Raw genomic sequence first — 12,451 nt, forward strand, 5'->3', positions numbered from 1 at the left:
TATGTACCCATATTCTTTTCAAGCTAAACTTTTATAAATGCCTCATGAGCTTCGTTCAACTGCTGTACCCCATCAGAACCACAAGTTCGTTTACTCCCAATGATTGTAAAAAGTTAATGTAGACAACCATGTTGAGGTTATAATTTAACTTTAGTTTTCGACTCTGGATTCAATTAGTAACATTTTAGCGCGGCTCTAACACGATAAGGTCATTTCAGATTGCGCCGCAATAAACAGCATTAACTGAACGCCGTCTCCGCGACCAAAATAACATTGCCTTTCATTGTCAATCGCGTTATAAACCACATCTTCAGTGCTAGGTTTTTTAAATAGGGTCCGTGCTATGTGGGCTACCTTGGGACGTCCCTGCCGAGTATGACATTTAAAACTGTGAAAGGGTTTCATTGAGGGCATGGACGTCCAAGGATCCCAGATATCACTAACCGATTTGAATGGAGCTATATCGCGCTCAAGTACAAAATGGCAGTGTAGGATCTAGATATAAATAATGACAAGAGAAAGAATGTTAATTTGAAAGGGGAGATTTATAGCCTCAGTCTGAGGTGTTACAATAGAACATCACGCATTCGAGGGTTTGAACTTGTAACGCGGCTGCAAAGGATATGCATCTGATGAATGTGCGATAGGTAACTTGCTGACTAGACCTGGGCGCGCCATCGCACGCATGTTGATTTTTGTCCATCCATGGTTGAAATATCACAACGAACTCTGAACCAACTATATTAATTTGTTGCTAGCTAATTTGTCCTGGGATAAACAGGATTATTTTACCTGAAATGCACAACGTTCTCTACTCCGACAATTCATCCAAACATAAAACGGTCAACCAAGTCATCTCGTTCCAGGCTTTTTCTTTGGACTTTATATTGTAATTGGCAACTAACTTGCATAAGTATTACAACCACCGACCTCTGTTTGTATTTGTCACCCATGTGGGTATCTGCTTCTATAAACCAATGAGATGGGAGAGGCTGGATGCAATCAGCTCACAAATAGAACTGACTTCTATCTTAGCACTTGGCAACGCAGACGCTCGTTAGCGTGCAATAATTGACATTTATTTTGTGACATGAGCGGTGTAGTCAAATACATTTTCCAATGCTCGCGGATGTCGGCTAGTGTGGATCTGATCGAATCTAGCCCTAGGTTTACACATAAATAATTTAATGGCTGGAGTTGTTACAAGGCCTTACCAAGTGCTGAATATCCTGTAGCCTTGTCTTCACCCGATACAAACTGAATTAACATAGGAATAATAAAAGGGACAATCACACAAACTAACATTTTAATCCATTGTGAATTCAAACTACATTAATGTTAAATGCCAGTATAATATACAACCCACAAACTTATTTTGTGAAAGCAAAGAATTTTCCCAGCTGGACATTTCAAGACAAGGCTGTTAAAGATGGATTTACACTAGCTCTTATTCATGTTTAAACAGGCAGAACAAACTAATCCAAAAGCTTTGTTTTAGTGCTGAATATCCTGGGAGAAGACATTTCGATATGGTGACCTGATGGTTGAAATGTTGTCTTAATAAAATATCAGGTAGGAGGGCAGATATTTCCCCAAGCTTCGTTAAGTGTAACTCAGAGAGAGGACTCATCTTTATCTGTGCCATTATAGCCTCAATGGCACTGCCCATGCTATCTCCATTTTGAAGTAGTGAATATTACTCTTCACAATTGGCTGATGATCCAGTTGGACATGTCACCAGGAGGGATCGGCCAATCTAGTTGGAAGTCCAACCCAGTTGACTACATTAAAATTGTGGAAGCCCATGTTAATACAGCTTTTTGGCCACTAGTCTATGGTGTAACTCCAGACTGTCACATGGCCCTGGGCTGTGACTCCCCATTGAAGCAGGGAGAGACTGGGTTATTTCCATCACAACTCCAGTGTGGAATGGACGAAGAGGCCCAATCCCATTCCAGTCTCTTATTTCCTTCCGTGGTACAGATCTGAAGAGATAGGAAAAGTATAAGCTTGTGATTGCCCCCACCAGCCCTTCAATAGGCTGAGTAGAAAACTTCCACACATTTATCCAGTCCATTCATATTTGTACTCCCTGAAGAGCTAGAGCAAAGGAATAGCGACTGGAGTAGTCTGAAGTATGGTGGGTCACTGATCAGAGATGGAGCCTATTTGAAGAAACCCTTGGTAGTGTAACAGTCTATACATACATTAGAGCCCCTGGATACATCTCAATCTTTCGTATGCTTTTGGATACAGGCAGACAGAGGGTGGTACTAAATGCATGCCAAGCTTTCTTCCTTTTCCCATGTAAATACTTCTGACAAGTTTAAGACTCTTCCACCAGTCCATTCTGGGACTTAACCCCAGGACTCTGGAAGCAGACAAGACGACTCTCATAGTAACAGTAAAAACAAGCCGACTCAGAATTTACTCCCCCTCAACATCAAACAAACAGGCTCCTCTCCACGTTTGGTGGGTAATGGAAGGGGGAGTTGAGAGAAAGAAAAATACAATGTTTGAATAGTTGACAAATGCCCTCCCTCCGACAGGTCTAAGTGCGTGAAAGCAATGTTTCCCTGTACATTTAACAATCACCTACGATCAGAGATACTGTACATCACCAAGGAAGGTCCACAGGGTGAAGATAGGCATTTGATACATATTCAAACAGGGTCAGAGTCTCAGCAGTCCTGTGATCCCCGAGCCCCCTGAGGTCATAAGGTCAGGTCAGAGGGGACTATGTGTAAAAGATGACCTCGGGGATCTGTCCGTCCTCTACCGAGGTGCCGTTGTTGTTGCCCGCGGCGTAGCAGAAGGTGAAGCAGGTCTTGGTGCCGGTTGAGGAAGACTCGTGGGTCACCTTACGCATGCCCTTGGTCCCGTAGTGAGAGTCAGGACCCTGAGAGAGAAAGGGAGGGAGTGGGAAATGAAAGAGGGGAACAAGGGAGGGATGGATGGAAATAGGAAGAGAGAATAAAGAGGGGGATAACGAGAGAATCATTATGGTTACTCACATAGCCAGAACAGGACCACAGCTATCCAGTGAGGAAATAACATCAAAACCTAAACAAACATGTACAGTAAAGCCTGTACCTTGAGTGTGGCGCAGGCTGTGTAGTTGACGTTGGGCAGGATCTCCACCGGCTCCTTGAACATGACTCTGAAGGTGTTGGACGAGCCATCGCAGCTGAAACCTGTGTCGTTCTGACCCAGCACTGTGTTACTGTCTGTATGAATGATCTGGGACGGGAGAGGGACACATTATAGAAACATCACCTGAGTCCCAAATGGCACCCAATTCTCTTTATTGTGCACTAATATGGGCCCTGGTCAAAAGTCGCTGGTCGCTATTTGGGACACAGATGTCACACATTCTGTCCCGACACACAGTTGATATACATGTATACACAGAAACATATATACTGTCATCAATGATTTAGGAGAGACAAATATCTGAGAGGGAGGGGGAGGGAGTCTTCTTTCCAATGTATTTTGTCTATACAAATTAAAATGTGACTGACTGATTTGGTTAGTTGAGGTGGAAATTACCTGGATGTTGACTTGGTAGTCTGTGGGGCCGTGTATGGAGCCATAGAGGCCAAAGCCCACCACGAAGATCCTCCTGTTCACTGAAAATCTGGGAGGAGGAGGATAGGTGAGGCTAGGCGGGATAAATGATGTCCAGAGGCAATATTTTCCTAATAAAAATGAGTATCTTTGTGTGTGTCATTGTTAATTTGGGTCTGTGTGTTCTCACCTTATGCGGTCACTGGTTCCGCTGTAGCCCCAGCGGCTCTCCACCTGTCCGAAGCGTGTGATGCTGCACTCCTTCCCCCGGAGGCAACAGCGAGGCCGGTCGATGAACTCTACGTGGGGCTTTGGGTTCACTGTGAAGTGAAGAAACAGACTCACCACCTCCCTGTCTGTCAGGATACTAGACTGGGCCGGCCCTGGTTGAAGACACACAGCGGGGAAAGGAGGACACGTCAGCGTGAGTGTGTGTTCGTGTGAGCGAGATAGTAAGAAAGAGACATAACCCCTGCAGGAGACGGTAAAGGTTCTGCATTCTAATAGTGCAAAATGTACTAAGTGTCTGTTACCTGCAGCGAACTCCTCAATAGTCATGAGTGGGAAGCGGATCAGGGCGAGGGCCTTGCCCAGGACCCTGCGTTTGTTCTCTGGAGTGGGCTGTAGCTGCTGTCGGTGGGCCTCTGCCTCTGCCCAGCGCACCGCCGCCACAAAAAGACGCACCTCCCTCACCCCTAGAGTGTCCCTCTCCAGCACAGCCACCAATGTATCTGAAAGATGGAGAGAGTGAACAAGATGGAAAGAGAGGGAATGAGACAAGAGGATAAGATGACCGAGGGGGAGAAGAGAAGGAAAGAAGGGATGGCAAAGATAGAAGGGGAGAGAGTGAAATGGAAGAAAAGCAAAGTCATCATGATACACAGAAACATTGCCTTTCAATATGAAGAGTGAACTACAACATCTAGATTGAACTACAATACCCAGATCTATGTCCGTGAAGCCCTCAGCGGCGAGTGCATCTCCAGTGTTCTTATCGATGTTCTCTAGACACAGGCTGGCAAGCTGGGGCTCATCGAACAGTCGAGCCTGAAACACATGCGGTTATACATTGATCAGAGAGACACACACAAGTCAACGCGAATGCTGCTTTGGGACTGACGGGTGCTATTGTCTTGAGACAAATAGACAGACTTGTGGAGTTGTTTTGATACTGGTTCAAGCCACACAATCAGACACTGGTGAGTGACTTGTTTAGACACTGCATCCCAGTCAGACATTACAGTAGTAGCTGACCTGAGTGAGCAGCATGAAAGCATTGTCTGCCCGCAGGTTCTTCTTGAGGAACTCCACACAGTGGGCCTCCAGGGCTGGCACTGCATACTTCTTAGCCGTGTACAGAGTGGTCATCACTGTCTCAGGTCCTATCTGAACCTCATCAGAGTACAGAAACCTGGAGGGGGACAAGATTCTATGACTAATAGCAGGGGACCTATACACTCAATGGACTAACAGTCTGAGCGGCACAAATGACCTGGGTTCAATACCAGGTCAGTGTAAGGCTATATTCTGCATACTATATCATGCCAATACCACTTTTGTGTAAAATACTTAGGGTGCGAGTGTATTTAGCCTATTATGATAGAATAATTTCTAAACTAGAAGCCATTTCTTACTTCAGTAATGCCAGAAAGGCTGCAGGTTCGACATCTGGCAGTTCGATTTCCGTTGAAGTGGTCGCCATTCCCCCGTTGAACATGGCATCGAAGACTGCGCTGCCCACAGCAAGAACGAATCTAACCAAAACAAAAGCGAAAAGATATCAAAACAATGCCTTTCACCAATATACATCAACGTCGCTTGGATTAACACAAACAAGACGAATTTCTGAACGCTCTACTAACCATACATTGTTGACAAACTATATAGTTATAAAGGAACAGCCACGTTCGCTCTTACCGGTGTGCGGGTATTCGCTGCACTCCCATACCTTTCCCCACCAGAAAGTGAACGTCACTCAGAACCTCGTTATTGAACAGGAAAGCAAACCGTTCCTTAACGGTACTTTTCGTCGCCTGCCAATTGTACACGGGTTCCCGGTAAACCAAAACAGCAGCGGCCGCTGGTGCTGACAATAACGAGGAATGGGTCGTTGGTACACTCGCAGCCGAAGCATTCGACGTCATGTTCGTAGCGGAGGTCTCCATCGCTCTTGCCGAGGCGCTTTGAGCTAGCGCTTGCTGAATCGCGTTATGTGCAGTCGGTGGAGTTCCCGCAACAACACCGGCGCTTTCACCTCCGCCAGGCCCCGACTGCGGGTTGGGGCGCCTTGCAGCCCCCTGAGCCCCTCCGGTCGCACCAACAGGCCCGCCGTTGGACATAGGCATTGAATAAGCACTGTTGCTGGGCTGGCCATTTCCTAAAGGCCCTGGGCCGGATAAATTTAGACAGGGAGGCCTGCCGCTGTTATCCCCAGCAGCCATCTTGAATCTGATAGAATGTGGGAGTTGCGTGACGTAGACATAAACAAAACGGTCATAACTCTTACCCAGTGGTGTAAAGTATAGTAAAAAAAAAAACTTGCTAATTTAATTTTTGACAACTTTTACTTCACGTATGTTAAATTCCTAAAGGGAGTAATGATTACTTGACACCCAAAAGTACATTTTGAATGCTTAGCCGGACAGGGAAATAGTCAAATTCACGCACTTATCAACAGAACATCCCTTGCCATCCATACTGCCTCTGATCTGACGGACTGACTAAACACACGTGCTTCGTTTGTAAATGATGTCAATGTTGGAGTGTACCCCTTGCTTTCCGTACATTTTTAAAACAAGAACATTGTGCCATCTGGTTTGCTTAATATAAGGAATTAACATGTATTAAGGGGGTGAACATAAAACACCCTAGATTAACCATTATCCACAACAGCATTCTTTCTTCATTGACTGGTTTTGCCAATGTAGCGCCGCTGTGTCTGCCAGTAGCGAAGGCCGGGACAGAGCTATATGCCGGAGTGGCTCATGTACTGAGGAAGGAAGGATGGAGAGGATGTAATAATGTCATATTTGGTAGTTAAAATCCCAATGTCATAAAGGTACCGTCTTCATTACATTACCTTGTTTAGGAAGTTCAAAAAAATCTCAGATTTACAGACAGCTAATTTCGTTTTGTTAGTGGTACACTGAATAATTATAGCTAACGCTAGATGGCTAAACTTTGATCAGCATGGACATCCGAAAATGGCTAGGCACTGCCAAGTCCAAAAAAACGGAGGACCACCATGTCGAGACTGATGCCGAGCTCACCGAGCAGCCTGCTAGCCAGACAACTGAGGTTGAAAAGCCTAGCAAATGCAATTTGAGGTTAACATCACAAGCACCTCCGTTACCCCAGCCACTAGCACCTGACGAACTCGGTGATGATGAGCCAGCACAGGTTTACCCGAGACTAGAAAGTTCATAATTGACTTGCAGCCTGTACATTTAAATAGTGGATAGGCATAGGGAGATTGATGGGGAAATGATATGATGGCATTTTATAAACCTTGAATGAAAGCAACAGCATTCCAAAATATACACACTCCCAAGAGATTAGGTAGGTTTCCATCCAATTTGCGACAGATTTTCATGCAAATATTCTCAAATCTGCATAAAACAATATGCGCATTTTCGCACCAGAGATGTTTAGAGAAAACTGACTTTTGGCGCATAAAACGCTGTTTGTGATGACGTAGTGCATATAAAAATGACTTTTGCCGTTAACTGACCATGTACCGAAAAAATATTTAATGGGATTCCATCGCATTTTCAGCTCTACTGATGGTTTTGTCACTGTTTTGGCTTCATGCGTCAGGCAAATAATCTGCATGAAATGGTTGAATGTGTTAGTGTTGTGTAAATTAACCAGTGGTGGGAAAAGTACCCATCTGTCATACTTAAGTAAAAGTAAAGATGCCTTAATGGAAAATGACTCAAGTAAAAGTGAAAGTTACCTAGTAAAATTCTACTTGAGCAAATACTTTTTGACTTTTAGTTTTAAATATACTTAAGTATCAAAAGTAAATGTAATTGCTAAAATATCAGTATCAGAAGTAAAAGTATAAATAATTTCACATTCCTTAACAGCACGATTTTATTTAAAAAATATATATATTTACAGACAGCCAGGGGCACACACCAACACTCAGACATAATTTACAAACAAAGCATTTGTGTTTAGTGAGTCCGCCAGATCAGATGCAGTTGGGATGACCAGGGATTTTCTCTTTAAGTGTGTGAATTAGACCATTTTCATGTCCTGCTAAGCATTCAAAATGTAACTAGTACTTTTGGGTGTGAGGGAAAATGTATGGAGTAGAAAGTACATTATTTTCTTTATGAATGTAGTGGGGTAAAAGTTGTCAAAAATATAAGTAGTAAAGTAAACTACTTATCCAAGATGGCGTAGCAGTGTTTTTGTCTTGTCCAGTCTTGTCCCATGTAAATAGTCGGTTTCGTCAAGTTTTTTTTTTGTATTTATTTTTAATGTCACTTTCCACCTACGATCTAAATCCTGCAACCCGCCTCCCCAATCAAATCAAATCAAATCAAATTGATTTATATAGCCCTTTGTACATCAGCTGATATCTCAAAGCGCTGTACAGAATCCCAGCCTAAAACCCCAAAAAGCAAGCAATGCAGGTGTGGTACGGATCTGCTATTTTTATACGTTATAACTGGAACCTCCATCAGAAGCTACCCAGCTAACTAGCTACTAGCTAGTAGTCACTGTTAGCCACGGCTAGCGGTCTTCACCTTTAGCTCAGACACCAGCCAGCTTTACTCGGTAAATACCTGCCAGTCTGCACAGTGCGATATCAACCCAGAGCATATCGGACTGCTTTTCTCCACCACATCACCGGATTCCTGCCGCAAGTTCTGGGCCATTACACCGGATCATCGCAGCTAGCTAGCTGCTACTGCTGGCTACTGCTGGCTAATGCCTCTGTCCCGAAGCGAGCACCAGTTAGCAGCGAGCCGAAGAGGTATACCCGATCATTCGCGGGCTACAATACCTCTTTTGCCAATTGGCCTGGACCCTTTATTGCCGACACGGAGCCCCAGCCGATCCATCATGACTGGTCTGCCGACGTAATCGTCTGATGTGGTTTCAACAGGCTTTTCCGTTGTGATGTCGCCTTAGACCCATCTGCTAGCCCCGGCCCGCTAGCTTTCCGAACAGCATGCCTCCTGCTCGGCTATCATAGTAGCGACTACCGAACGGCTACCTGACACACCTCATTGGACCCTATGATCACTCGGCTACACATGCCTAAATTTGAGTTTATTCACTGCTTTAGCACACTCCACCAACCCTGATGTCCTAGCCGTGTCTGAATCCTGGCTTAGGAAGGCCACCAAAAATTCTGAAATTTCCATCCCTAACTACAACATTTTCCGTCAAGGTAGAGCTGCCAAAGGGGGCGGAGTTAGCCTGCAGAGTTCTGTCATGCTATCCAGGTCTGTGCCCAAACAGTTCGAACTTCTACTTTTAAATATCCACCTTTCCATAAATAAGTCTCTCACTGTTGCCACTTGTTTTAGACCCCCCTCAGCCCCCAGCTGTGCTCTGGACACCATATGTGAATGGATTGCCCCCCATCTATCTTCAGAGTTCGTACTGTTAGGTGACCTAAACTGGGATATGCTTAGCACCCCGGCCGTCCTACAATCTAAGCTAGATGCCCTCAATCTCACACAAATTATCAAGGAACCCACCAGGTACAACCCTAAATCCGCAAACATGGGCACCCTCATAGATATCATCCTGACCAACTTGCCTTCTAAATACACCTCTGCTGTCTTCAACCAGGATCTCAGCGATCACTGCCTCATTGCCTGTGTCCGTAATGGGCCCACGGTCAAACGACCAACCCTCATCACTGTCAAACGCTCCCTAGAACACTTCAGCGAGCAGGCCTTTCTAATCAACCTGGCCCAGGTATTGTGGAATATTGACCTCATCCCATCAGTAGAGGACACCTGGTTGTTCTTTAAAAGTGATTTCCTCACCACCTTAAATAAGCATGCCCAATTAAAAAAATGGAGAACTAAAAACAGACATAGCCCTTGGTTCACTCCAGACTTTACTCACCTTGACCAGCACAAAAACATCCTGTGGCGTACTGCATTAGCATCGAATAGCCCCCGTGATATGCAACTTTTCAGGGAAGTCAGGAACCAGTATACACAGTCAGTTAGGAAAGCTAAAGCTAGCTTTTTCAAACATAATTTGCATCCTGTAGCACTTATTACAAAAAGTTGTGGGACACCGTTAAAGTCCATGGAGAATAAGAACACCTGCCCACTGCACTGAGGCTAGGAAACTCTGTCACCACCAATAAATATACGATAATCGAGAATTTCAAGAAGCATTTTTCTACGGCTGGCCATGCTTTCCACCTGGCTACCCCTACCCCGGCCAACAGCTCTGCACCCCCCGCAGCAACTTGCCCAAGCCCCCCCGCTTCTCCTTTACCCCCAAATCCAGATAGCTGATGTTCTGAAAGAGCTGCAAAATCTGGATCCCTACAAATTAGCTGGGCTACACAATCTGGACCCTCTCTTTCTAAAATTATCTGCTGAAATTGTTGCAACCCCTAACCTGTTCAACCTCTCTTTCATATCGTCTGAGATCCCTAAAGATTGGAAAGCTGTCACTGTCATCCCCCTCTTCAAAGGGGAGACACTCTACACCCAAACTGTTATAGACCTATAGACATATATCCTTCCTGCGATGCCTATCTAAAGTCTTCGAAAGCCAAGTTAAAAAACAGATCACCGACCATTTCGATTCCCACCGTACCTTTTCAACTATGCAATCTGGTTTCCGAGCTGGACATGGGTGCACCTCAGCCAAGTCCTAAACTATATCATAACATCCATAGATAAAAGACTACTGTGCAGCCATTTTCATCCACCTGGCCAAGGCTTTCGACTGTCAATCACCGCATTCTTATCGGCAGACTCAATAGCCTTGGTTTCTCAAATGACTGCATCGCCTGGTTCACCAACTACTTCTCAGATAGAGTTCAGTGTGTCAAATCGGTGGGCCTGTTGTCCGGACCTCTGGCAGTCTCCATGGGGGTGCCACAGGGTTCAATTCTCGGGCCGACTCTTTTCTCTGTATACATCAATGATGTCGCTCTTGCTGCTGGTGATTTTCTGATCCACCTCTACGCAGACGACACCATTCTGTATACATTGGGCCTTTCCTTGGATACTGTGTTAACAAACCTCCAAACAAGCTTCAATGCCATACAACACTCCTTCTGTGGCCTCCAACTGCTCTTAAATGCAAGTAGAAATAAATGCATGCTCTTCAACCGATTGCCGCCCGCACCCGCTCGCCTAGCATCAATACTCTGGACGGTTCTGACTTAGAATATGTGGACAACTACAAATACCTAGGTGTCTGGTTAGACTGTAAACTCTCCTTCCAGACTCACATTAAGCATCTCCAATCCAAAATTAAATCTAGAATCGTCTACCTCTTACGCAACAAAACCTCCTTCACTCATGCTGCTAAACACACACTCGTAAAACTGACTATCCTACCGATCTTTGACTTCGGTGATGTCATTTACAAAATAGCCTCCAACACTCTACTCAGCAAATTGGATGTAGTCTATCACAGTGTCATCCATTTTGTCACCAAAGCCCCATATATTACCCACCACTGCGACCTGTATGCTCTCCTTGGCTGGCCGTAGCTACATATTCGTCGCCAAACTCACTGGCTCCAGGCCATCTATAAGTCTTTGCTAGGTAAAGTCCTGCCTTATCTCAGCTCACTGGTCACCATAGCAACACCCACCCGTAGCACGCGCTCCAGCAGGTATATTTCACTGGTCATCCCCAAAGCCAACACCTCCTTTGGCTGCCTCTACTTCCAGTTCTCTGCTGCCAATAACTGGAGCGAATTTCAAAAATTACTGAAGCTGGAAACTTATATCTCCCTCACAAACTTTAAGCATCAGCTGTCAGAGCAGCTTACCGATCACTGTACCTGAACACAGCCCATCTGTAAATAGCACATCCAACTACCTCATCCCCATATTGTTTTTTATTTTTTGCTCTTTTGCAACCCAGTATCTCTACTTACACATCATCATCTGCACATCTATCACTCCAGTGTTAATGCTAAATTGTAACACCATGGCCTATTTATTGTCTTACCTCCCTAATGTTATTATATTTGCACAAACTGTACATAGATTTTTCTATTGTTATTGACTGTACGTTTGCTTATCCCATGCGTAACTGTTGTTGTTTTTGTCGCACTGCTTTGCTTTATCTTGGCCAGGTCGCAGTTGTAAATGAGAACTTGTTCTCAACTGGCCTACCTGGTTAAATAAAGTGAAGAAAATAAAATACTTTAAAGTATTTTTAAAGTGAACCTATGAGCCCCAGGCTCAAACTCAAATGAATGGAAGATGTAGACATCAAACAGGGATTGGGTGTTGATTGACGTAAATGGCTGTAAAATATACCAAATAAATAGTGAGATGGCATTCTCAGTGTGCCTCCATGCTTTGCAAAAGTTCTCATATTCTAAAATCAAACATTTTCTCTAACAGGTTGGGACCAACATGGTTGAGTACCTGCACCAGGGGGAGGTGACCAGACCCTACCCATTTGTGTTGGTTCTTCGGGACTGCTCACGGATGTTTACAGTCATTAGTGGACCGGCATTGGAGCAAGGTACACTGCTTGGGTCACAGGATGTGTGCTTCAAGTCTTATTATGTGTTTGATATCAACTTTCCCACTTTGCCCCAGCATGGGAATTCCTATAGACCATGGTGTATCAGCTGCCAGATACAGTATCTCCTGCAGTAAGACTGTTGCGAGCATGTATTTTCTCCACTGAACAATAGTGGA

At 44.7% G+C, this 12,451-nt stretch overlaps 1 protein-coding gene across 1 annotated transcript; it reads right to left on the reverse strand.

Annotated features, from left to right (window-relative positions):
* Window positions 1–1,289: 1,289 nt before the first annotated feature.
* LOC118395052 (BTB/POZ domain-containing protein 2-like) lies at window positions 1,290–6,974 on the reverse strand. The gene is made up of 10 exons (XM_035788832.2): window positions 6,647–6,974; window positions 5,485–6,556; window positions 5,202–5,321; window positions 4,822–4,978; window positions 4,509–4,614; window positions 4,101–4,298; window positions 3,758–3,950; window positions 3,550–3,637; window positions 3,094–3,240; window positions 1,290–2,899 (listed from the first exon to the last, which is right to left on the reverse strand). Exons 2-10 carry the CDS (start codon window positions 6,006–6,008, stop codon window positions 2,738–2,740), a joined length of 1,695 nt encoding a protein of 564 aa, XP_035644725.1. The 5' UTR covers window positions 6,009–6,556; window positions 6,647–6,974; the 3' UTR covers window positions 1,290–2,737.
* Between the last annotated feature and the right edge of the window lie 5,477 nt (window positions 6,975–12,451).

Source organism: Oncorhynchus keta, chromosome 15, assembly GCF_023373465.1.
Source record: "Oncorhynchus keta strain PuntledgeMale-10-30-2019 chromosome 15, Oket_V2, whole genome shotgun sequence".
Taxonomy (NCBI): domain Eukaryota; kingdom Metazoa; phylum Chordata; class Actinopteri; order Salmoniformes; family Salmonidae; genus Oncorhynchus; species Oncorhynchus keta.

What these genes read in the sequence shown, in the direction of transcription:
- LOC118395052 (XM_035788832.2), bottom strand. Translation starts at nt 6,008, where the DNA reads ATGGCTGCTGGGGATAACAGCGGCAGGCCTCCCTGTCTAAATTTATCC. An exon ending in CTTTCATGCTGCTCACTCAG is followed by an intron (nt 4,615 to 4,821) that starts GTCAGCTACTAC and finishes CATGTGTTTCAG; the next exon opens with GCTCGACTGTTCGATGAGCC. An exon ending in ACTACCAAGTCAACATCCAG is followed by an intron (nt 3,241 to 3,549) that starts GTAATTTCCACC and finishes CTCCCGTCCCAG; the next exon opens with ATCATTCATACAGACAGTAA.